The following is a 26,081-nucleotide window of genomic DNA, read 5'->3' as shown; positions in this document are numbered from 1 at the left end:
CATTATGAGGAAAATAAAACCAGAAAAAGAAATAGTGGAGAGAAGGTGGACGGATGCTGGTGCTACTCCGAGGAGGATTCTTATTAGCTGATAGTTTAGAAAGGAGCAACCAATAGAATATCTCAGGAATACCCGAGTAAAGGAAACAGCGTCTAGAGACCCCATGGTAGAAGAGAACTATTACACTTAAGGAGTACAAAAATACTATTGTTGCAATATAGTGAGTAAGCAATAGGATAGGTGGTCAGAGAGGTATAGGCTTCTAAGTTATAGCTATTAGAAGATTTTAGATTGCCAGGCTATGCTAACTCAGTATTTTTTTGCTTTGAATATTGTCTTTTTTTAGTGTTTTTCTTTGGAACTCAATATTTAGGATTATCCAAAGCCCAAAACTAGAGTAACTGTTGGGTTAAGCTACATAACCTGCAGTGATATGAGATAAATTATTCTGGATAGAATTTTACGCAACAGATTTTCAGTTAGTTTATTCAAAATGGTGATTAGTTTTCTAGTTTACCAGTATTCCAAATACAGCATCATAACTTCCTCAGAAACTTAAACTACAGGTTTCCTGTGCCTTAACCCTTAGGAATCAGGGAATCTGTGTTTTTAGTTATCTCTAAATCAATGGAATTTTTCGCTGAAAGAAGTTTTGCCGTGATTCCTGATTATTAGTGTGGTCATTATTAAATGAATTTGTTGGAGTTTTACAAACTTTGTGTTCCATGTTTAAGAAAAAGTGCAGTCAATGCTTTGAAATGAAAAAAAAAGGTCATATCTTTAATTTGCATTCCTCTTATTGTGAATAGAATTACTTTTTCTGTATTTCATGGCATTTATATTTTTCTTCTGTGGATTTTATTAATGAACTTGGCCTGTTTTTCCTTTGTGTTGTTTGTCTTTTCTTACTGATTTTTGGAGTTACTTTTAAGGGATTATCTTTTTTTTTTTTCCTTTTATATGCCATTCGTGGTAGACAGAATATGTCCTGCCCCTCCCCAAAGATGTCCTTGCCCTAATCTCCAGAACCTGTGAGTATGTTAGGATTTTGCAACTGTGATTAAGGTTGTGAGCTTTGATATAGGGAGATTATCCTGGATTATCTGGATGAACCTAGGCTAATCACATGAGCACTTAAGCAGATAACCTTTCCTGACTGTATAGGACTGGTCAGAGAAAGATACAACTACAGAAGAAGGTTCAGAGAGAAGCAGTATTCATGACTTTGAGGGTAGAAGGAGGGAGCCATGAGCCAAGGAATGTGGATGGTCTCTAGGAACTGGAAAAGGCAAGGGAAACTGTTTCTCTTTTAGAGCTTCAAAAGGAATGCAGCACTGCCAATACCTTGATTTTAGCCCAGTGTGAAACTCTCTGGACTTCCAACTCACAGAAGTGTAAAAATTTGTGTTGTTGTAAGCCACTAAGTTTGTGGTAGTTGTTAGGACAGCAATAGAAAGCTAATACATGTGTGTTACATATTTTTTTCCCAATTTGTTATTTTTGTCTTTATTGTTTATGGTGTTTTTACCATGCACGAATATGTTTAATATAGTTGAATTTATCCTTTTATATTTTAATGGCCTCTGGATCTTAGGCTTTCCCTACTATAGGATTATTTTAAAATTTTTCATATTTTACTCTAATGCTTTTATCTCATCATGAACTCTAATATTAATGTTGACTTCCTGTCTTCTGTGTTTTGATATTTTGTTGAGAATGAATACTTTTTATAGTTCACGTCTTCTGCCATAGACCAAGAGAATTTCAGAATGAAATTATAGTATCAATGCTAGTAATTCAGGAGTCATGGGGAATGGACACTAGTAGTACCAGAAGGCAGGGGACATTCAAAGTAGTTATTGTTTGAACTGTTTCCATAGGTTGATGATACTGTCTAGCAGAACCTAAAATGATTGATTCTAAAGGTGTAGTTTGTGAAAACCTCTATTTATCCCGCATATTTTAGTTTTATTTCTTCTTCTGGAAGAATTCCCAGATGTCTGCATTACATAAACAGTTTGTGGAAGACTTAGATGACTGATATTTGATACTGTATTAGTTTGTTTTCACGCTGCTGATAAAGACATACCCAAGACTAGGAACAAAAAGACGTTTAATTGGACTTACAGTTCCACATGGCTGGAGAGGCCTCAGAGTCATGGCGGGAAGTGAAAGGCACTTCTTACATGGTGACAGCAAAAGAAAAATGAGGAAGAAGCAAAAGCGGAAGCCCCTGATAAACCCATCAGATCTCCTGAGACTTATTCCCTATCACAAGAATAATATGAGAAAGACCAGCCCTACTGATTCCATTACCTCGCCCTGGGTCCCTCCCACAACATGTGGGAATACTGAGAGATACAATTTAAGTTGAGATTTGGGTGGGGACACAGACAACTCGTGTCATTCTGCCCTTGGCCCCTGCAGTTCTCATGTCGTCACTTTTCAAAACCAATCATGCCTTCCCAACAGTCCCTTAAAGTCTTGATGCATTTCACCATTAACCCAAAAGTCCAGAGTCCAAAGTCTCATTCGAGACAAGGCAAGTCCCTTCTGCTTGTGAACCTGTAAAATCAAAAGCAAGCTAATTACTTCCTAGGTACAGTGGAGGTACAGGTATTGGGTAAATACAGCCATTCCAAATGGGATAAATTGTCCAAAACAAAGGGGATACAGGGCCCATGCAAGTCCGAAATCCAGCAGGGCAGTCAAATTTTAAAGCTCCAAAATGATCTGGTTTGACCCATGTCTCACATCCAGGTCATGCCGATGCAAGAGGTAGGTTCCCATGGTCTTGGGCATCTCCACCCCTGTGGTTTTGGAGGGTACAGCCTCCCTCCTGGCTGCTTTCACAGGCTGGTGTTGAGTATCTGTGGCTTTTCCAGACGCACGGTGGAAGCTGTCAGTGGATCTACCATTCTGTGGTCTGGTGAATGGTGGCCCTCTTCTCAAAGCTCCACTAGGCAGTGCCCCAGTGGGGACTCTGTGTGGGGACTCTGACCCCACATTTCCCTTCCACACTGCCCTAGCAGAGGTTCTCCATGAGGGCCCTGCCGCCGAAGCACTTTTGCCTGGGCATCCAGGTGTTTCCATATATCTTCTGAAATCTAGGCAGAGTTTCCCAAACCTCAGTTCTTGACTTCTGTGCACCCACAGGCTCAACACCATGTAGAAGCTGCCAAGGCTTGGGACTCCACCCTCTGAAGCAACAGCTCGAGCTCTGTGTTGGCCCATTTCAGCCATGGGTGAAGCGGCTGGTATACAGGGCACCAAGTTCTGAGGCTACACACAGCACAGGGACTGTGGGTTCAGCTCATCCTGTGAGACCAGTTTTTCCTCCTGGGCCTGCGGACCTGTGATGGCAGGGGCTGCCATGAAGGTCTTTGACATGGCCTGGAGATATTTTCTCCATGGTCTTGGGGATTAACATTAGGCTCCTTGCTACTTATGCAAATTTCTGCAGCCAGCTTGAATTTCTTCTCACAAAATAGGTTTTTCTTTTCTGCTGCATTGCCAGACTGCAAATTTTCTGAACTTTTATGCTGTTTCCCTTTGAAAACAGCATAAAATGGCACCCAAGTCACCTTTTGAATGCTGTGCTGCTTAGACATTTCTTCTGCCAGATACCCTAATCATCTTTTTCAAGCTCAAAGTTCCACAAATCTCTAGGGCAGAGGCAAAATGCCACCAGTGTCTTAGCTAAAACATAACAAGACTCAGCTTTGCTCCAGTTCCCAACAAGTTCCTCATCTCCATCTGAGACCACCTCAGCCTGGACCTTATTGTTCATATCACTATTAGCATTTTTGTCAAAGCCATTCTCCCATATTTTCCTGTCTTCTGAGCCCTCCAAACTGTTCCAAACTCTGCCTGTTACCCATATCCAAAGTCACTTCCACATTTCTGGGTATCTTTTCAGCAATACCCCACTCTACTGGTACCAATTTACTGTATTAGTCTGTTTTCACGCTGCTGATAAATACATACTTGAGACTGGGAAGAAACAGGTTTAATTGAACTTAACAGTTCCACGTGGCTGGGGAGGCCTCAGAATCATGGTAGGAGGCAAAAGGCACTTCATTATATGATGGCAGCAAGAGAAAAATGAAGAAGCAAAAGCAGAAGTCCCTGATAAACCCATCAGATCTCTTGAGACTTATTCATTCTCACTAGAATAGCACAGGAAAGACTGGCCCCATGATTCAGTTAAGACCCCTTGGATCCCTCCCACAACACATGGGAATTCTGAGAGATACAATTCAACTTCGATTTGGATGGGGACACAGCCAAACCGTATCACATACTTAGCTGTGATGAATAATTCTTAAAGTTAAAAGTTCTGAGAGGAGACTGTCACCTCAGTTTTTTTTTTACAAGATCATCATGAATAATGAGACAAATTTAGACAATTTGGTAATGCGGATGTAGTAACATAAAGTTAATTTAATATATTAAGTCATTGTAATAACATTTATTGGGCACCTAACAATGAGCCAGGCAAAATGCTAAGAAATGTACATACATAACCTCATTTATTTCTTATAGCACTGTGATAAATATTATTATCTCCATTTTATAGACCAGGAAGAGGGATACAGAGAGCTTAAGTAATTTGCCCAAGATTACAACTTTTTTTTTTTTTTTTTTTTGAGACAGAATCTCACTTTCTCACCAGGCTGGAGTACAGTGGCGTGATCTGGTCTCACTGCAACCTCTGCTTCCCAGGCTCAAGCAATTTTCCTGCCTCAGCCTCCTGAGTAGCTGGGACTACAGGCGCACGCCACTACGCCCAGTTAATTTTTGTATCTTTAGTAGAGACGAGGTTTCACCATCTTTGCTAGGATGGTCTCAATCTCTTAACCTCATGATCCACCCACGTCCGCCTCCCAAAGTGCTGGGATTACGGGCATGAGCCACCGCACCTGGCTCCAAGATAACAACTTTTCAGAGATGACACTGCTTTTGGAACCTAGATCTGACTTGTTATTAAACAGAGTGCCATGTTTAATATTTGCTCCAGTTTTTAGAGTTGCCAGTGCTAAAGGGATAATTCACATCTTCATTTTTCTAATCAAACCCAGCCTTTCTCTGTAAGATGAAGAAATACCTCTTTCATTAGGGTTAATGCAGTAGTGTTCTCCTGCTGCTCTTAGAGCTTTTAAAATACAAATCAGAACATTCAACTTTCTTGCTTATTGTCATCCTGTGGTCTCTTTTATCTTGATAGAGTACTAACCTTGAGCATAGTATGCATGGCTTGATACAGTAGGTCAACTACTATTTCTTTCTATCGCTTATGTCTACCATCATCTTTTGAACTTTATATTGGTTCTTAAATATGATGTACTTGTGTCATGCTCTCTCTATTGAGTGTCCTTAGCTTTTTATCTACCTGATATACCACTATTAAAAACCTACATCAAATACGAATATTAGTAATCTCCAGTATTCCCATTATGTGGCAATATATTTTTGCCCACTAGATTATGAGCTTCTACGGGGAGAGGATCGTAACTTTTCAATTTAGTTTATGTGGTATATGAATCTCATGGGTTAAATGAATAGATTACTGAGTAGTAATGTGGTTATCTTCTGCATATCTGCATTCTACGTAGTTTAGAAAGCAAATACTTAAATTGTGAAGTACTGTATCATCCTAACCTACTTTTATTAAATGCTTCCCTTTTCTCTTCTACCTAGTCTCTGTAGTAATGTTTAATATTTGGATGGTTAATATTTACTTAAAGTATATAGAGAGCAAAGGGTGTTTTGTCACTATAAACATCCCTCAGTGGATAAATAAGTTCCTGTTATACTGTACAAATCTTAAGGCATCCTAAGAATCTTCTCAATTTGGTGGTTGGTGGGGCGGAGGTCAGGATTTTGTTTTAATACTATTGTAATTAAAAATGGAAAAAGTTATCTTTTTCTCCTGTATATGTATTACTATATATTCAAGAAGGTGTTCCGTCCTTTATATTAGTTTCCTGTTGCTGCTATAGGCAAATTACCATAAACTTAGTGACTTAAAACAACAGAAATTTATTATATTTTAGCCTGGAGGTCAGAAATACAAATAGGTCTCACTGGGCTAATATCAGGGTATTGCTTGGGTATGTATTATAATAGAAAAGAAAGGTATAGAGAGAACAGAAAGACAATTTATTTTAGAAATGTTAAGCTTAAGAATAGTCAACCAAAACAATATAGATGGCCAGCCGGCTATTATAAATGTATCCAAATTTAGGAAACTGATCTGAGCAAGAGCCAGAGCTGTACTGCTAGTCATTTTGTGTGTATAGCAATGGTTCCTAAATTGGTGGGCCAGGGTGATCATAGATGCTATTGTGATTAAAGCTATATACTATCTCCCCTGAAGAAAATGCATATGTGGCAAAAAAAAAAAAAAAAAAAAAAAAAAAAAAAAAAAAAAAACCAAAACTCACATTTGATTATAATTTTGGGGATTCATAATCCTTTCCAGGAGGTTCACAAAATTAATCTTTGGTGTAAAGGGAAAAATTGCTTTGCTACAGATTTATAGGCTCTATGAATTTTGGATTCATCAAGATAACATTTCCTTGCACATTAGTTATTTGAGTGCCAGTTGAGTGGAATTACAGCATCTTCTGTCAAGTAAATCGTAAAATTATTGTACGTACTTTCAAGAGAATAAAAGTATGCTAAGTAAAATAGGCGTGTGTTTTGCAATAGGTATGTGCTCTGAGAAATACATTGTTGGGGTATTTCATCATTGTGCACACAAACATCATAGAGTGTACCTACACAAACCTAGATGGGAAAATACACTAACACGATAGCTGATGAGCTTTAAAAAAAATCACACAAAAATTTCATAATGTTTTAAGAAATTTATGAATTTGTGTTGGACCTCATTCAAAGCCATCCTGGGCCACAGGTTGGACAGGCTTGCTGTACGGGATGTTATTGTACTGAAAACTGTAGTCAGTTTTAGCACAATGGTAAGTATTTGTGTACCTAAATGTCAGAAAGGTACAATAAAGATACGGTATTGTAATCTTATGGGACTGTTGTATATGGGGTCCATTGTTGATGGAAACATTATGCAACACAGAATTGTATTTAGAAAATGAAACCAATGTAAAATCAATGAGAATTCCATCGGAGTCAATATTGTGCTACAATGCTTGTTAACTTTGTTTTCCTGTTATTAAGTTGAATACATATTATGTGTAACATATTAACTGATAACAATAAGAGGGATGGGGATAGATAGAATTTTAATTTATGAACATCATGCACAATTATTTTACCTAATAATTGAATATCTGGTTAATATAAGTATTATAAGCTTGTAAAAATGTTACAAAAACTTGCATAATATTGTATTGTAGACTCATACATGTGTTAACCAATGAGCTAAAAAAAATCACAAAAAAATTTCACACATACATTAGTATGTATGAGTCTAGAGTACAATATTATGTTCGGTTTCTGCCTTCTTGGTGGAAAGAAAAGGAAGAGTTGGGAACTTTTGGTTGTGACCAGGAAATGGGAAGAATGGGAATCAGTATTAAAACCGTGCACGTATTCTGTGTTCCAAGAAATGTCCCAATGTATGGTTAGAGCCTTTAGGTTCGTTCTCTAAGGAGCTTGACTATCAAACACTTTAAGTGTTTTAAGCCTGGTGTTTCCTTATAATGGACACATAAAACAAGCAAAAAACATATGATAAAATCTCACATCTCCAGACTGTGTCTTCCTTGAGCCTTCTACTTGTCTAGTAGTTGGGTGGGGTATATAATAGGCTTGGTAATCATAAAGCAAGATGGTTCTGTAAGGGAGAAAAGAAACTAAAAAAGCAGGTCACTTTAGGTGAAGGACACTTTGTGTTTCAGACAGTTAAAACTTCTAGGGCTAGTAAAACTTTCAGCAACTGTACTCTTAATTTGATTGTTAAGAAATATTTTGCCAATATATAAATTTGAAATTGCTGCCATACATTTATCCACAAAGTGCAATAAAGTATAGCTTTAGAGTTTTTCTGGTTCATGTGTAATATAGTACTGTCATTTCAAAACTACATGGTTCAGTACAACTGAGGCAAAATTTGTCTTCGTGTTTGGTCATCTTTTGCTTCTGACTTTATTGAAATACCAGCTGAAAATTTTAGGAAATGAAGCTCATGGATGCCACTAAGAATTTTAGATGATTTGCAACACTTTACTTGTTTTGTAGTTAAAATCTTATCAGCAAGTTCTCCTGGCTCTACCTCCAAAATATACCCAAATCTCTCTATTCCTCTTCATGTCCATTGTTATCATCCTAGTTCCATTCAATATTACCTCTCACCTGGATTTCTACATTAGTAGTTGCTATGGATTTAATGTTTTTGCCCCCACAAATTTATGTGGAAATTTAAACTCCAATGCAACAGTATTAGGAGGTGCGGCCTTTTGGGAGGTGTTTAGCACCTACCATCATGAAAGTAAGAGTTCTACCTTCATGGATGGATGAATCTCCTAATAAAAGAACTGAGGGTGCCCATCCCTTTTTGCCTGTCCACCTTCTGCCGTGTAAGGACACAGCATTCCTCCCCTCCAGAGTGCACCATCTTGGAAGAGGAGACTGACCTCTTTCCAGACAATGAACCTACTGATGCCTTGATCTTGGACTTCCAAGCCTCTGGAACTGTGAGAAATAAATTTCTCTTTATCATTTACCCAGTCTGGTATTCTGTTAAAGCAGCACAAAACGTACAAGACAGTAGTTTAGTTCTCCTGCTGTGTATGAAAGGATATATTTGAAATTACTGTTCAAATATGATCAGAGATTAGAAATTGAGTTACAGTGTAGGTTTTTAATAAAGAAGGAACATCTTATAAGATTCTCTTAATTTGCTTTAGAATGGAAGCTAGCCCACAAATGTGGTTATTATGTAGTCTGCTCCCACTGCCTTTTAAGATGCATGTTGTGGTTATAGTGGTGGAGTTTGCTCCAGCCCATCTCAGGAGGATTTAATATCTACATCGACCCAGCCTTTATGCACCCACACTTCTCTGACCATGTCTCTGAGTTGAAGATTGGCAAGAATTGGGTCCAGATAAGAATCAGAGCCTCTGAATAACTAAATAATAAAAAGCTTCCACAAAAGAGTAAATTGTGAAGCCAAAACCTTTTAGAGTTTCTATATAGTTATTTTGACCCCAATAATAGATAATTATGGTTCATCATGAAAATTCAATTATTTTCCAGATCCTATCTGATTTTGAATTACCAGGATGGCAGTGTCTTCAATTTTCAATGCTTTGTTGTCATAATGATAATAAAAAGTAATACTCATACAGTGTTTGTTATGTGTCAGGCATGGTTTACATTTATTGTAAGTGAGTGCTGTTATTTCACACGTAAGATTGAGGCACAGAGGTTTAGTACCTTTCTCAAAGTCATACAGAGAGTAAGTTTCTAAGCCAAGATCCAACTTGTGGAAGTTTGACTCTAGAATTCTCACTCTTAACCACAACCCAGTGCAACTTTAAAAGTATATTCTCTGAAAAATACTTATGTCCAGAATATATTTTTAAAAACACTTCTAAAAATAATAATAAAGATAGTGTAATAAAAAATGGTCACAGACGTAAAAACAAGATAAACAAATGGCCAGAAAGCACATGAAAAGATGTTCAACATCATGAGTCATTATGGAAATATAAATTAAAAACGCTGTATGATACCACTATATACTCAATACAATGAGTAAAGTTAAGACTGAAAACACCGTATTGGCAGGGATATGGTGAATCTGAAACTGTCATACATTATTGATGGGAATGTATAACAGTACAACCACTTTGGAAGATAGTGTCTTGTATAGATAAACATGTACCTATCCTGTGACCTATTCCACTCCTAGGTAATTATTTGAGAAATGAAAAAATGTCTACAAAAAGACTTACAAGAATGTTTATAACAGCTTTATTCATAATTGCCAACAACTAGAAAAATCCAAATACCTATCCATATAAGAAAGAATAAATTATGATTTATTTAATTAGAGGACTACTTAGTTAAAAGAAATGAACTTCTGATACACAAAACAACATGAGAGAAGGAAGTCAGATAAGAAGGGTACAAATGGTGACTCTGTTTGATTCCATTTATTTGAAGGTCCCAAACAGGCAAAATCTCTGTGTTTGGCATAAGGGTTTTGGAGTGATGAAAATGGTCTGTATTTTGATTATCATGTTGATTACACATGTGTCTTACTGTCTTTGGACTGCTATAGAAAAATGTCATAAACTGGTTAGCTAATAACAGAAATTTATTTCTTATAGTTTCTACGGACCAATTTGCTTGTTAAGTAATTTAAGCAGAACACTTTTCTTTATATGATTTGTGTAAGTGATTGAGATTCCCAGTTGGTAGAAGAAATTAAAAATGTAGCATCTAAACTAAGCATATTTGTTTCAGCATTTTATTTATAATATATTCTGGAACTGTTAGGAACTTCTAGATGCTACGGTTGAATGTGCTGAAATACAGCAGTTTGTCCTGGTTATAATATTGTAGCAAATGGACATATGTAGACAAGTTTTATGGTAGCCTGTGTAGTTTGACAGTAGTTGTCTTTGGGATCCTTCACAACTTGTTCCATGGCAATAAGATGTGCTGGAACTACTGAAATGATGAATTGAAGTAGTAGTTTTATAGTCTTTTATTACGAGATTAGTCTTCAAAATGAAGGACAACCTTTAAAGTCTGTTTGTGGTTTTTGACCTTTTTCAAGTAGGTTACTTTCTGTGGATTTTCATGGAAGTAGTAAACACCTTAGTCACCACATATTAACTAATGTGGTCTTTGGTTTCTCAAACAAGACTGATGGCTTGGCTGTTTTTTGTTTATGGAAAAGCTAATTCCTGATCTTTGCATCTATTTTAGTAATAGTTATGCACGAGTGCGAGCTGTGGTGATGACCCGAGATGACTCAAGTGGTGGATGGTTACCACTTGGAGGGAGTGGACTAAGCAGCGTCACTGTCTTCAAAGTCCCTCATCAGGAAGAGAATGGCTGTGCTGACTTTTTTATCCGTGGAGAGCGACTCAGGGACAAAATGGTAATGAATCATGTATCTAATACTGTAATTTTAGGATACTTCTACAAAAACGAATTATCTGTTTAAAATTATGATTAGTATACTGTTGTGAGATTTTTTTCACCTATGAATCAATGATTGTTTCTGGAGCTGTTTCTGTGATAAAGACTGTGAAGTACAATATTTTTTTTTCAAACTGAGACTGACATTGATGCATACTTGTTGGGGGTTGGGGTTGCTGCTTTTCCATTTAGGTTTAATGCAGAAGTTAATAAATAGTCTCCCTAGTTATTAATCCGATTACGTCCTGTCTTCCCTTCTCTCTGCTATTCCCTAGACTAGAGATTGGCAAACTGTAATCCATAAGCCAAATGCAAGCCCACCAGTTGTTTTTATATGGTCTGTGAGCTAATAATGATTTTTATATTTTTACATGGTTGGAAAAAATTAAAAAATAATAATTTTGTGTAACATAAGAATTATATGAAATTCACATTTCAGTATCCACAAATTAAGTTTTATTCGAACATAGCCCAGATGATTCCCTTATTAATTCCCTTATTTTCTAGCCTCGTAAGACTACTTGGTGGCTAGCCTAATTTTTAACACTATTGTCTTCTTTGCAGAGGTGTGGTTTCTTACTTGTATACATTTTAAAATATCAGTTTAACCTTTGATAATGTTATTTGCTCTCTTTTAATTAGTATGGAAAGCTCCTTCACTTTCTTTGTTTCATTTGTGGACCAGAAACAACTGATTACATCTGAAAAACTGAGTAATGTTAATGTCATTTCTGTATCAAGAAAAAGAAGAGTGGCCGCGTGCAGTGGCTCACGCCTGTAATCCCAGCACTTTAGGAGGCCGAGGCGGGCGGATCACGAGGTCAGGAGATCGAGACCATCCTGGCTATCACGGTGAAACCCCATCTCTACTAAAAATACAAAAAATTAGCCAGGCGTGATGGCGGGCTACTGTATTCCCAGCTAGTCGGGAGGCTGAGGCAGGAGAATGGCGTGAACCCTGGAGGCGGAGCTTGCAGTAAGCCGAGATCATCCCACTGCACTCCAGCCTGGGCGACAGAGCGAGACTCTGTCTCAAAAAAAAAAAGAGCATACACTTAGAAGCAAAATAAAAATAAAGTGCCAAAATAGAACCTTGAAAATAACAAGAATTCCCTTTAAATATATATTTGTGGATCTGTTTATTTAGCATCTTGGTTATTATGTTTTGAGCTCCAAATAATTCTTCCATGCATGAACACTTGAATATGACTTACTTTCAGTTTGGGGGCTTGGTTTCTTCATTCTTTTTTTTTTTTTTTTTTTTTAACCACTGAATCATCGTAGTAATTCAGAAAGTGCTTAACTTTCAGTGCCCCAATTTCTTCCCCAGTTAAAGGGAGAGTTATCCTAAATCATCTTGAAAGCCTTCTTACACTAATGTTTTATGAGTTTATGATTCACCCATGCTGCATATTGTATAATGTGTGTCAGCCAGAATATGTTTAAGTAGAGAACCCTGGTTGAAGTCAAAAGTGAAATATGATGCATATGTCATCTTTTAAAAAGTTTAAATTTTTAAAGGTGGCCTGGCCTTGGATAAAATAGGATCTGGCATATTAATGCTTTTTTAAAACTGGAGACATCTAAGAAGGCACCTATGATGGTGTAATGCTTCTGAAGGCACCTATGATGGTGTAATGCTTCTGGTCTGAGCTAATAGTAACTGGGGAATACTGTTGGAGAAATTGTCTATGTTAGAAACTGAGAAAAATGGTGAAAATCTAAGGCATTTTTTTCCAGATAAACTTTTTCTTAAGAACACAAAGTAATAGAAAGTAAAATGTGGAGTAAGAGAGAAAAATGCTTGCTCGAAAAATTATAAGAACAAGGAAGGATGACCTAGATGTAAAATAGAAAAAACTCAGTGAAACAGAATACTGGATATAGTAGAAATGGGCAGTTTGGGATAATAAGGGACCAAATCTGCATAACTAAGTATGAGCCTGCTCAGATTGATGGATTGGGTGATTGTTCAGAGTGTGGCTTTAACATAAAGCTAGTGAAAATAAACCTGAGATTCAGAAAGAACACAAACTTTTATTCCCTATGACAGAGCTTAAAAATCAAGAGGACTTACTCTAGTCCCTGGGTATAGAATATTGATAGACTAATAAGAAAATAGATTATTTTGCTAGAAGTACTGAATCAGAACACTTGTTGTTTCACGTAACCATTTTTCTTTGAGGAAGCTTGTTACTTGTGAAATGGGGATAAGAAACATCTCTCAGTGTAGCCATAAAGGAAAAATTGCTTTCAGTCAGAAAGTTGTCATATTTCTTAGAGGGATTAACTATAGTATAGTGTTCTAGGTTTTGGGGACTTGTGTGATCAAAGGCAGAGGCAGCAGCTCATGACTGTAAATTGAAAATAGCAAAGTCTTGTAAAATCTCAAGACAAATGAGACAGTGATATTGAAATAAGATTAATTTCCACCCTCTGCTGGGTAATACACTCTGATCAAGACTACTTCTGAAAAGCCCAGTAGTAGAATTGACATATACATACATTAGTTTCTAATATCACTGCATTTTGAGGTCACTAATGTTCATTTCTATATTCATTGGTTTTATTCATTGGTTATTCATTGCTTTTATTTTAGTCCATTTTCCTGAGTTCTAGTTTCTTGATTTTTTTTTTTTAAAGAAGTACTGTGATTACTGAGCAGTCTGTAATTCTACAGGGTTCCTCTCAGATTAATGGTAGCTTTCCTTTAAAAGCCTTCTCAGTGAATAACCAGTGCACTTTAGTAGTAGTTCTGATGTAATAGTTATGTGAAAGATAGTTGCTGAAAACTGTTCTGTAACCATTTTGCCTGTGGATCACATCTTAGAATCCTCTACCTTAGATGAATTCTAGAAGTGAGATTCTTGGCCCTCATATATCCCATATGTAATTTCATGCCCTTGAGGAAAGAATAAATATTGAGAAGAGGAGTATATGACCACTCATGAGGCTAATAAATACAATATTTTAATGAGTGTTTATAAGTCAGAATACTGATAACAATAGTGAAGAAGATGGCCCTTGTCAGTTATGAGAGAACCACTTTCACAGAAAACTTTTCCAGCCGTTGATTTACAATTACAGGTACTAAAAATAAGCCTTGTTACAATTCCCAGAAGGTTATATACTTTACTCTTTTATTTTTATTATTTTTATTTTTTATTTTATTTTATTTTATTTTTTTAGGAAAGAGGGCACAAATAAAGAGCAGGCTGCCTGGGACTTGTTCAAGAAGACATCATTTTGTGTAACTGGGTCAGTGTTTAGTCATTCACTCACTCAGTGATCCTATGTTGCTTACCTATAAAGCATCTTTATGATGCCCACAAAAGGTGGTGTTTATTTCCTGGCTTATCCTTTGATACTCTAAATTGGAGCTTTCCAACCTGCGTGCCATGAGTGTCTGGGGCCTCCAGACTGCCTTATGTTATTGTTGTATATGTGCCTGAGGAGAGAAGAGTTGAAAAGCACTGCTCTGCATAATTGGCTTTCATGCTTTATGGATGATTGAGAAAGAAAGAATTTGAAAGAAACACCAGGGGTTGGTGTTGTAGCCTAAGAAAGTGAAAGTACTACCTTTCTTTGAGACACTTGGGGATGGAATGATCCTTGTCAAGGACAGATTCTGAGAGAGTCTTGGCCGGGTGTGGTGGCTCAGGCCTGTAATCCCAGCACTTTGAGAGGCTGAGGCGGGCGTATCACGAAGTGAGGAAATCAAGACCATCCTGGCTAACACAGTGAAACCCCATCTCTACTAAAAATACAAAAACAGCAGCAACAAAACAACAATTAGCCAGGTGTGGTGGCACATGCCTATAGTCCCAGCTACTCGGGAGGCTGAGGCAGGAGAATTGCTTGAACCCGGGAGGCGTAGGTTGCAGTGAGCCGAGATTGTGCCACTGCACCTCCAGCGTGGGCGATGGAGCGAGACTCTTTCTCAAAAAAAAAAAAAAAAAAAAAGAAAGAAAAGAAAGTCTTACTTGATGTCTGTGAGCTGTAGCCTCTGTTTCCTTCTAAATCTTTAAAGCCTTGATTTCTTCCTTTAATTCTTTAATGCAAGTTAGTATTACCTTGGAGCACATACAATTTAAATTAACTAAAATTTAACTGTTTGTACACTTGTGTACATTTGTGTACATCATAGAGTTCCACATTGCCTATTTAGTTTTTATTAGATATAATGGTTCTTTTCTGTAAGTAGGACACTTCTGTCTTACATTTTATCAAAATGTTTACCATTTGTACAGGTTATGTTATTTGACCATTTTTAGCTGATACATGATATGTGACATGTAAATTTAAAACACTGAATTATAATACAGCTTAAGATTTTTTAAGTTTCTGAATTAACTAGTAACAAAATGTTTGCTAAAATATTTACTACTACACACAGTTTTTAGTTATGGGGATCTAAAGTAGTTTTTCCTTAGTTTATTTAATAGATAATAAAATATTATAAATTTGCCAGTATTATTAAAATTTGCTAAAGCTATGCTTTTTAAACCATATTATGGGCTAAGGTATGACAAAAGAATAGGCTGAGTAGAAAGATAGGAGTTTTTTAAAATGCCTGAATTCCTGAAGATGCTCTGTGGGGACAAGAAAAAGCAAGGTTATAAGACAGTTACCATTATAAACTTAGAGTGACAAAGGTAATATTGAAATGTAGAAAGGAAAAACCAGAAATATTTCCAGTTTAAGAAGTTGCCAAAGAGATTAAGGAATTGTTTTTAGGATTAATAAGTAATTAGGTTGTGGATAAAATTGTTCATAGAAATTGAAGTGCCTTTAAGATAATGGTTCTATTGTTTAAAAAGAGTATGTTTTAAAAATAAGGTTTCTTTCCAGTTACTGTAGCCTAAAACAAAATCAGAATATTTCTTTTCTAGGAAGAAAATAATGTGGTTATAATATACCAGTAGCTTTATTAAAAATGAGACTCACCCTTTCTATCATGGGGGAATCTTAAAAGACCAGGGAAACATCTTTCTGCCTTGGGTTGAACTTTATCGAAGTGCAGAACAAGAATTTCCTGCTAAGCTTTTCCACTGTGCCTCTGAATTATTCCTTTGTGAAACTTCAGTCCTACAGAAGTGCTCCTCCACTAAAAACCAATTGCCCTAACTAACTTTTCCTTAGGATTCAGCCTTCCTAGCAGTTTTGTTTCTTGAAAGATACTAGTTCTCCTATTCACCATAATACTGCAGTTAGGAAAAGAATGGGAGTGGGAGTAGAGATAGTGGAGTATTGTTATTGTTCCTTATTTCCCTTACAAGTTATTACTCTATCACCCACATGTGTAAATCCCATTATTGAATCTATGTAGCATTCAAATCAGCATCTATTAGCTTTCATTTTCATCTACTGATCTTAACAATTTCTTCCCAAAGCCAGATTTTCTACATTTGAGCCTCATCATCATTCTTGGCTACTTTTCTTTGCAGTCTTCATTTCATCAGGCTACTTTCCTGGATCTGGTTGTTACCCAGAACTGTTCCATTTGAGGAATTTTATAATTTCCTGTCGTTTCTTTTTTATTCCTGTCCTACTGCTCTTTAATTTCATATCTTTGCTATTACATTGTGCCTCCAATTTTTTCCTTACTTAACTAGATTCCTTCTGGCTTCAGTATTTTTTTTATTGTTTTCTTTTTTAATTTAATCTAAATCTTTTCAGTTAATCTCTGAAACAACCCTTTCATTCATATTTCAGTAGACGATATGTTGCTAAAGTTTTTTTTAACCTTACTTGACACTAAAGGAACGTCATTGAATCCTACAGTATTTTCTTTTAATACTCTTTTTTTGGGCCAAACACAGTGGCTCACACCTGTAATTCTAGCACTTTGGGAGGCCGAGGCGGGTGGATCGCCTGAGGTCAGGAGTTCGAGACCAGCCTGGCCAACATGGTAAAACCCCATCTCTAAAAAAATACAAAAAAAATTAGCTGGGCGTGGTGGCAGATGCCTGTAATCCTAGCTACTCAGGAGGCTGAGGCAGGAGAATTGCTTGAACGTGGAAGGCAGAGGTTGCAGTGAGCCGAGATCGCACATTTTGCACTCCAGCCTGGGTAACAAGAGTGAAACTCCGTCTAAAAAAAGCGAAAAATCTTTTCTCTTTAAAGGTGAGTTGTTCATTCATGTAATAAATATTGTTGAGTGGCTGCTCTGTGCTAAGTACTGTTCTAGGCACTGGGAATATGTAAGTGAACAAAAATAGAAATCTCAGTTCTTAAGAGAATATACATTCCAGTGAAAGATAAATATTACAGTAAGAAAACAGGAAAATGATATGCTAGACAGTACTAAGGGGAAAAAACAAATTAGGAAAAGGGAGTATAGGGGAAGATTTTTGGTGGGGATGGGGATTGGTTAAAATGTATGTAGACACAGTGACCAAGGAAGGCCTTACCAAGAATGTAGGTAACATTCATGTAAAGATTATTTATATTGTGAATAGGGTCTCATATTTTAGTTTGTATGTTCAGATTTTCAAATTTTGAGTATTCTTAAAGTAGAATAAAGTTATCTTGTTTCAGTTCGTATGTTAAACTGTATCACATCTTGAAATTGTTTGGATTTGGTGAATGTTCTCAAAATGTGCATCAACAATAGTTATAAACTTAGGAATTATCAGTGATCCCTCCATTTATTCAAACAGATCTTCTTTATTCTTGATTCTGTTTCATTCTTTTAATCTCTACCCCTCTCATATCTTTCCTGCAAATAAGCCTACTTTTTTTTTTTTTCATTGCCCAGTTTTACCTGGCTCTTTCTAGCTTCTGTCTTGTTTACCATAATTAAATTTCTAAAACTTAGGTCTAATACTCTTTTAGTATTCACCACTAATTTCCTAGAGACAGTTTCATCTCCACATAGAAAATGTTTATAATCTGGCTCTGTCCTCCTTTGCTTTAATCTGTCTGCCCTTTTTTCTCAAAGGTGATCATTTCCATGGTATTGCCTTACTGAGTTACTTATAGTTCATCAGAAGTACAATGCATAAGAAAATGCCCTTCCCCTTTTACATTAATAAATATGGCACTATAAAGATAGCATATTGAGAGATTATGTGGAGTAGAGAATGTTGATAAACATGTTGCTAATGCTCAGAAAACAATAATGGCAGGAAACAGTGGTTTCCTTTTTACTGTCAGAGATGGAAAAATAGGAAAACTGGGTTAAAGCACCTTGGGCAAACCAATTTTGCTGTGAAGAATTGGAATTGAGATAAATGGTAATAATAACCAGTCTAGAATCCTGTTCATTTCATTATTAACCCATTGAAAAGGTAATAAATTATGCATTAATTACTTTCTGTGCAGCCATGAATTTTGTAGTTTTCCCCAATGGTTGTTTTGCAACAGTTAATTATTTAATATTGCTAGCATACCTTGAAGAGGGGGAAAAAGTCTGCCTATTAGCATTTCTGTTCTCTTTCCCTGGAGCCTTGTGGGAACTGGTTCCTGAAAATCAAGATTTAGAAAATGTCCCAAATCATTATACCTTCCTGGTTACCTTTATTTTCTCATTTAGCTTAACACTTTCACCTTTCTTCAGCGTACTCTTTATTACTACATTTCCTCTTTCTTCTTTCAAACCCTGCATTTGGCATCTGAAATATTTCCTCTTTACAATTTATTTTAAACTACCATCATTCCATTCTTTAGTTATTGCTTTTCACTGGTTGATTTGGTCTGTCAGCCTCATCAATATTATCTTGGCTTCATCGTTCTCTTTTATACGTGATTGTGGTATATTTCATAATTTATTTCACATCCTTTCCATTACCTTCCAATTGCCATTAAACTGTAATAGCCTCCATCATAGCTAAATTAAAGCCCAAACTCTGACCTCAAATTATTGACCATACTTATTAGCTTTCCAAATGTTTCTGCATTACTTTTGTTTTATTACATTCTAAATTATAATTTGAATGTGTCCTGCTTTTCATTGAGTGGTTGACTGTTGTATTCCTTTGTTTAATCAACCACTGAGTGCCTTCTATGTGCTTGACTTCCTGTGTTAGTTTCCTTGGGCTGCCATAACAAAATAACGTAGACGAAATGGCTTAAACAACAGAATTTATTTTCTCACAGTTATGGAAGGTGGGAAGTCCAAGGTATTGGCCAATTTTCTGTTTCTGGTGTGGGCTGTCTTCTTGGCTTTCAGACTGTCGCTTTCTCAGGGTGTCCTCACATGGTCTACGGAAAGAGCTCTGGTGTTTCTTCCTCTTATAAAAGCACTAGCCCCATCAGATTAGGGCCCCACCTTTATGACCTCATTTAACCTTTATCATTTCCTCACAGGCTCTATTTCCAAATGTGGTCACCGTGGATATTAGGACTTTAACATATGAATTTGAGGGGAGCACAAACCCTTCAGTCCAGAGTACTTCCTATTCCATTCTACTGTTTCTGTTGATTGTCAGTTGAGTAGTATTCTATGATGTGCATGTACCCTCTCTAAATTATTGTAACTTTGATATGAAGTTGATTATCTGCTAGTGCTAGTTTTTCTCATTAGACTTCTTTAACTTTTGTGGGGAGGGGTGTATTTTTGCTTATTCTTTCAGAACTCTAGACAGTTTATGTTTTTTCATATGTAGGTACATTCACTTAAGTTTTTTCTTAGGGATATAAAAATGTGGCAGGGGGCTATTGTAAATGATATATTTTAAAAATCATTTTTGGTATCTTTTGAAGCTCTTCATGCAGCTTTTAGAATAATGTTAGACAATATTGGTGCGATAATATCTCTTTATTTTCTTTGTGAATTTAAAGGAATTTCTGATGTTGCACAGATAAGTATGATGTCAGCTGTTGTCTTGAGATGTCCTTTATCATGATAAGGAAGTGTTCTTACATTCTCCGCCTCCCCGGACTAGAATTTGGTGCTAATTTTTATGAAATCTGGTTTTGCAAATGTCTCACAGACTTTTTAAATTGAAGTTTTTGTTGATATAAGTGTAGATTATTAATTGCTGTTGTAAGAAATAATAAAAAGAAATGCTATGTACACTCTACCCTGTTTTCCCAGTGGCAACATTTTGCCAAACTGTATTGTCATATCACAAGGATGATATTTCTGTTGATACAATATATCATATTCAGATTTCCTCAGTTACTTGTATTCACTTTTGTGTGTATTTAAGTCTGTACAGTTTTATCACGCTTTCACTATCACAGACAAGATGCAGAACAGTTTAACAACCACAAGAATCCCTTCTTTCTGTTGATTTTATCACCACATCCATTTCCTTTTTGCCATGCAACCACTGTTCTGTTCTCTCAATTATTTCTGTAATTTTGTCTTTCAAAAAATGTTATACAAGTGTAATCATAAGTATGTAACCTTTCAGGATTGACCTTTTTTCTTTCATGATCATTCTCTGAGGGTTCATCCAGGTTATTGAGTATCTCCAGAGTTTGTTCCCTTTATTGTTGAGTAGTAGTCTGTGATATATATTTATATGACTTATTGAAGGATGTCTTGGCGGTTTCCAATTTGGGGCTAAATATAAGGTTGCTGTGAACATTCACATACATGTTTTTTTTCTGTGAATGTAAGCTTTATTTCTCTGGGATAAATGATCAGGTATGCAGTTGCTGGGTTGTATGGTAGTTGCATATTTAGTTTTGTTAAGAAACTGCCAAACTTTTTTCTAGAGTGGGCTTATCATGCCACATTGCCACCACCAGTTTATGAGCAATCCATTTCCTAAGCATCCTCACCGGCATTTCAAGTAGCCACTATTTTTTGTTTTACTCATTCTGAGAGATATGTAGTGATGATAATAACTTACTGTGGTTTTAATTGCATTTTTCTGATGGCTGATGATCATCTTTTCATTTGATTATTTGTATAATTCCCTATAAAAGGTGGTGACATTCTTGTTTTTTGACCTCTAGTCCTTGCCATATTTCCAAGAGGTGCTGGTGGAGTCCCAGTGTATCTCACCTCACATTCCCTCATCCCATGGCTTCCTTGCTTTCTAATCGTTCACTTTTGTTAATAGTTACAGGTCTCTAATGGTTTTCTGTTTTATTTTTCAGTTAGTTTGGTAAGTTATAGATTTTTAGGAAATTGGCTTGTTTCACATAAGTTTTTGTATTCAGGGTCGTAAAGCTTTATATTGTATTCTTTATTAATTTTTACATCTTTAGTTTTATCCTTCTTTTTCTTCCTAACATAGTTTATTTGTACTTTTTCTTTTTTTCTTGTCCATTTCACTGGTCTTTGCAACTAATCAACTGTTGGCAAGGATACTCTCAAGACCTTTTGTATACCTTTTACCTAAATTCACCAGTTTTTAACATTTGCCACATTGAATGTATCATTTTTCCCCTCTCCCAACACACACACACCCACACCCACACACACACACAAAAAACACTTTTTTTTCTGAACTATGTGATGTAAGTTGCATTACAGCCTGCTTTTTACCCTAATTGTTAGCGTATTTTTCCTAAGGACAAGAATAGTCTCTTACAAAATTATAGTATATTTTTCATATTTAGGAAATTAACATAAATACATTACTTTAATCTACAGTCCCTATTCCAGTTTTTACAACTGTCTGTGTAATGTTCTTCTGACAATTTTGTTTCTTCAGTATAAGATTATGTTGCATTTAACTGCCATAGCTCTTCAGTCTTCTGTAAAATGGAGCAGTTCCTCAGTCTTTAATGACATAGACATATTTAAAGAATACTGGGCAGTTACTTTATAGAATGTTTCTCAATTTAGATTTTTCTAGTGTTTCCTGTGATTAGATTCATATTATTCATCCTTACCCACAATATCATGTAACATCTTGTGCCAGAAAGTAAAGTTGTACTCAAAGGATGAAATCTTGTTGAAAAGGACACAAGTCAGCCTGAAGGAGTTCCCTTTATCCAATTAAATTAGGATAAATGATTATAATTCATTGACTAAAACAGGAATTCATATTATCTATATTCTAAACAAGCAAGCAAATGGGGTTTAGTTCTTCCTTTCTGTAGAATTTTTTTAATGAATTCATACTCTTTAAATTCTTAATACTTTTTGGGGTTTATTATATTCATTTTTAACATTTTAAATTGGACATTGAGTTCATTTTGTTTTCAGATTTTTATTTTCACTCTAAGCTTTTTAAACTGCAAATTTCCTTTTTGGCTTCTTGTTTTGGATTGTTGCACTACACAAATTTTTATATGGAGTTAATTTCATTATCTTTTAGTTCTAAGGGTTTTCTAATTCTCATGCTGATATATTTGATTCACTTGTCATTTAGAAACAGGTATAATTTCTTTCAAAAGAACAGGTATTGTAAATTAAAATTGTATTGCATTGTGTTTAGAGATTATAGGCTATGCGATAACAATTACATTTGTCAAGATATATGTTATATTGTGGGTAAATGATTAATTTACCTAAGTCTTCCACATATTTTAGAAGAATATATTTTTCAGGTAATTCATACAGGTTTCTGTGTGTGTCCCATAGGTCAGACATTTTAATGGTGGTATTCAAATCTGCTTTATCTTTACTAATTTTGTGTCTATTTCGTCTATCAATTATTGAGACATATATTCAGGTGTCTTACTGTGATTATATATTTGTCAAGTTTTTCTTGTGTTCTTTTATTCTTGGTTAATAAAAATATATGGATTATATTTCTACTAATTGAACTTTATTCATATTACCTTTTAGCCTAAGAGTCCATTTTGCTTATTACTCTTGGCATCCACCAGCTTTTCCCAATATTATGATGTCAAGTTTAATTCCAGCAGCACACTTTTTCATATCCTTGTAGTCATGTGAGGCTCCAGTTAAATTTTATTCCTCTATTGGTTGTTTGTTCTAATTTTTATTATTTGCACACATATGTGTATACTTTCTCGCCTCATTTCAGTAGGAACTATGTAGGAGTGTGGGTTTACTGGAGTATGGAAACTGTAGATACTGGTGTTCCAATTACTATCCTTTTGAGTGAAAATAAAATACGTATGTATGGCTGACTGTCGAATATTTGATCTCTTTTGTAACTTGCTGGTTTTTTGTATGAACTATTTAGTCATTAAAAATAATGTGTTAAAATAATGTGCCATAATTATGAAAATATGATACCATTTTCTTTCCTTCTTTCCTCCTGTATTCCTTTTTTTCTCCCTCCTTCCCTTCCTTTTGTGGTCGCTGAAGGTAACTGAACTGCTATTGTATGAGAATCACTGCCATTGCTGCTTCTGTTACTATTTTTTTTTTCAATTTCTAAAGTCCCACTCAGCTCAGAACACAGTGTTAAGCACAAAGTTATATTAATAGACAATTGTAAAAACATGTATTTGATAAGATAATTCTATATAGAATGTCATAATGTATTTCTTGAAGGGTACAAGTTTTTATATCATTCAGAAAATTAAAGTTCATAATAAGAGGCAACTATTTGAGAGATCAGTTATTGACTTTGGTTATCAAGTAATTTAATTTGAATTTGGAATTATTATTTTAAAAATGAAATTATTTTTCATTGGATTCAAAGGTATTTCAGAAAGTTACTAGTAAAAATTTTTATGTCTGGTTACCAAGGGTCCTACTTCTTAGATAACACTATTTGTGAACATGTAATTATCTACTTGTAAGGTAGCAACTATAATATAGTACTTAGTAATTTGAAAGTATATATTTAATTGTACTCTCTTCTTCCAAATTATTAATTGTTATTAGTGAAACAAAAATGCACGTACACCCATTTTTGGCTTGGTCTATTTTAAATGCTTCTAGCGAGCAACACAGTTATTTTACGATGGGAGGTTTGCTCTATATTTCCCAGAATAACTTGGAATAAGTCTTCAGAAGTTGTAGTTATTTAGTAACCGCAGTTTCTCCCCCTTTTTTTCCCTCTGTAAATTCTTACCCTGGAACTTATTTCAGATGAAGGAAAAGGGTTGGAGATTGAAGCATTTTTACAGCCTTTAGAATCCATTAACTTAAACTCGTCAGAATTTATTCACATAAATTCTTTGAAGTGCTTACTACTTGTATCTGTCACTCAAACACCTCTGTCTCCATACTCAAAAATCATCACTTCATAAATGATTTCCCATCCTCACATAGCAAGTAACCTATTGTGGGGTAGTGGCATCACCTAGTTACCAACATCACCATCACTACTAAGGTGTATTGAAGATTTACTGTGTGTTGGGCAGCATTTTGAATACTTTATGTATTAGCTCATCTAATTCTTAAAAGTCAGCTGGGTGGTGAATGGTAGAGACTGGATGGGACCCAGCAGGTCTTGGCTACAAAGCCTACAAGCTTAACTAATTACTATACTGAATTCCTCTTACACAATAGTAACAGTTTTCTTCTTCCTTGGGAAGTGAATGTGTCATGCTCCTGCCCTATTCTATTTTTCATAGCTTAATCATTATTTTGAACACTTTTCACTCATATAAAAATCCATTTTTGTTAAACACCTTTCTTCTTCCGCTGTCCCTTAACCTGGTGTAGTATAAGGAAACCATTTGTCTTCCCTCTCCCTTCATCTGTATCAGATTTTAATAAATTTATATCAACAGTATTTTCAGTTTTCTTGAAGTCCAGAGTTCACCTGTTTATCTGTATTTTCATAAATAATGTCTGTTTAATGTGAACAGACAAAAGAATAAAAAATAAAAATAGATTTTATAAGTTGTTCTTTTCGCTACCACTGGATTGAAAGATCTTCTTAAAATACCTGTGGTTCCAAAAATATTTACCTTGCTAGTAAAGAATTTAGACTTGTATGTCTTAAGCAAATTAGATTTGTTTAGATCTGCGTTGGAATGCAAAGTTGTGCTACCAAAAACACCTACATATTGTATTTTCCTCCTTTATTATTATAGTCGCTTTCCTAGAGCTGGCTCCAGCCAGTCTATCTGCAGCAATTATATTGTACTCCAACCTGGCAAGATCTGTTTGTATGTAAAAGTCTGAATTTTTCTTCATGCAGTCAGTATAAACATTTAAGTGCTATTGAATTTGTTGCAGCTTTTTCTAGTTTAAAATTTTTCATTTTATATGTGTGTGTGTGTGTGTGTGTGTGTATATATATATATATATATTTTTTTTTTTTGGTAAATGTCTGTATTTCTAATCCCAGTGCATTTATAGGTGATCAAAAGTTCAAAAAGTTCTAGTACTAATACTAAAACATTACTCTAATTTGTTCTTTGTCAACCAGCCGCATTTTTAATGGATCAGTGAAGGGTTATTCTTGTCACATTATTTTAGCAACCTATTCTTTATAGTTACTGTTGATTGAGTCCTACATTTAATATTTACTTTACAGTAGCTGTCTACACTTCTGATGTCTTTCCAGTTTATTAATATGAAGTATCTTTTGAGTAAAGAAGAGAGTGAGGCCACTTACTGGTTGGCTTTTAAATTTATCTTTACTATCTATTTTATGAATGTCTTTCATTAATATAGTGGGGCCTGATGAAATTCACACCTACAGCTAATTAATACTAGCAAGAAGTTTGTTCAGCTTTTAATTAGAATTAGGTATGTGTTCCAATACACTGAATATTTTTAAGATTATGTTTTCAATAGCTTCTGGCAATGGCCTTTAGGATAGTCTTAACAAGACTTAGAATTATTTATTTCCTTTTGCACCATGTCTTGTCTTACAAAGAAGACAAGACATTAATTGCCATTGGTGATTAGCCTAACTTCCTATTGGCCAGAAATAATGTATCCCTTTACCTCATTTCTCCTACAAAGTAAATAATTCACTTGGTAATATGGGATTGGTTGTTTTTAATCTCTTGTCAAAGATGTAATTGCTATTTTCTACAGTTTGCTAATTATGCCCATCTCAAATATGGTAATTCAGCATTGAACTCTGCTTCCTGTATGACTGTTGTTACTAATATTACTGTTATCTTTTAAGATACAGAATTAATACAGTGAAAAC

General features: G+C 35.4%; 1 protein-coding gene and 1 long non-coding RNA gene across 3 annotated transcripts in view; one reads left to right on the top strand and one right to left on the bottom strand.

Annotated features, from left to right (window-relative positions):
* Nucleotides 1-19,367, bottom strand: part of LOC112428506 (uncharacterized) — a 53,701-nt gene extending 34,334 nt beyond the window's left edge. The window contains exons 1-2 of the long non-coding RNA XR_003020485.2: nt 19,235-19,367; nt 18,531-18,603 (exon numbers count right to left, since the gene is read on the bottom strand). This is a non-coding gene — a long non-coding RNA (uncharacterized lncRNA). The remainder of the gene's footprint in view (nt 1-18,530; nt 18,604-19,234) is intronic.
* LOC105492574 (sprouty related EVH1 domain containing 1) overlaps nt 1-26,081 on the top strand; it is a 103,564-nt gene that overhangs the window by 36,391 nt on the left and 41,092 nt on the right. The window contains exon 2 of one of the 2 annotated variants that reach the window (XM_011759809.3): nt 10,921-11,095. The exons of the other annotated variant lie outside the window; for it this stretch is intronic. Coding sequence (XP_011758111.1) covers nt 10,921-11,095 — 175 coding nt within the window. The remainder of the gene's footprint in view (nt 1-10,920; nt 11,096-26,081) is intronic. 2 annotated transcript variants of the gene reach the window in all.

This window comes from Macaca nemestrina, chromosome 7 (genome assembly GCF_043159975.1).
Source record: "Macaca nemestrina isolate mMacNem1 chromosome 7, mMacNem.hap1, whole genome shotgun sequence".
NCBI lineage: Eukaryota > Metazoa > Chordata > Mammalia > Primates > Cercopithecidae > Macaca > Macaca nemestrina.
The sequence above is the reverse complement of the archived record's forward strand: the minus strand, read 5'-3'. Positions and strand labels throughout refer to the sequence as shown.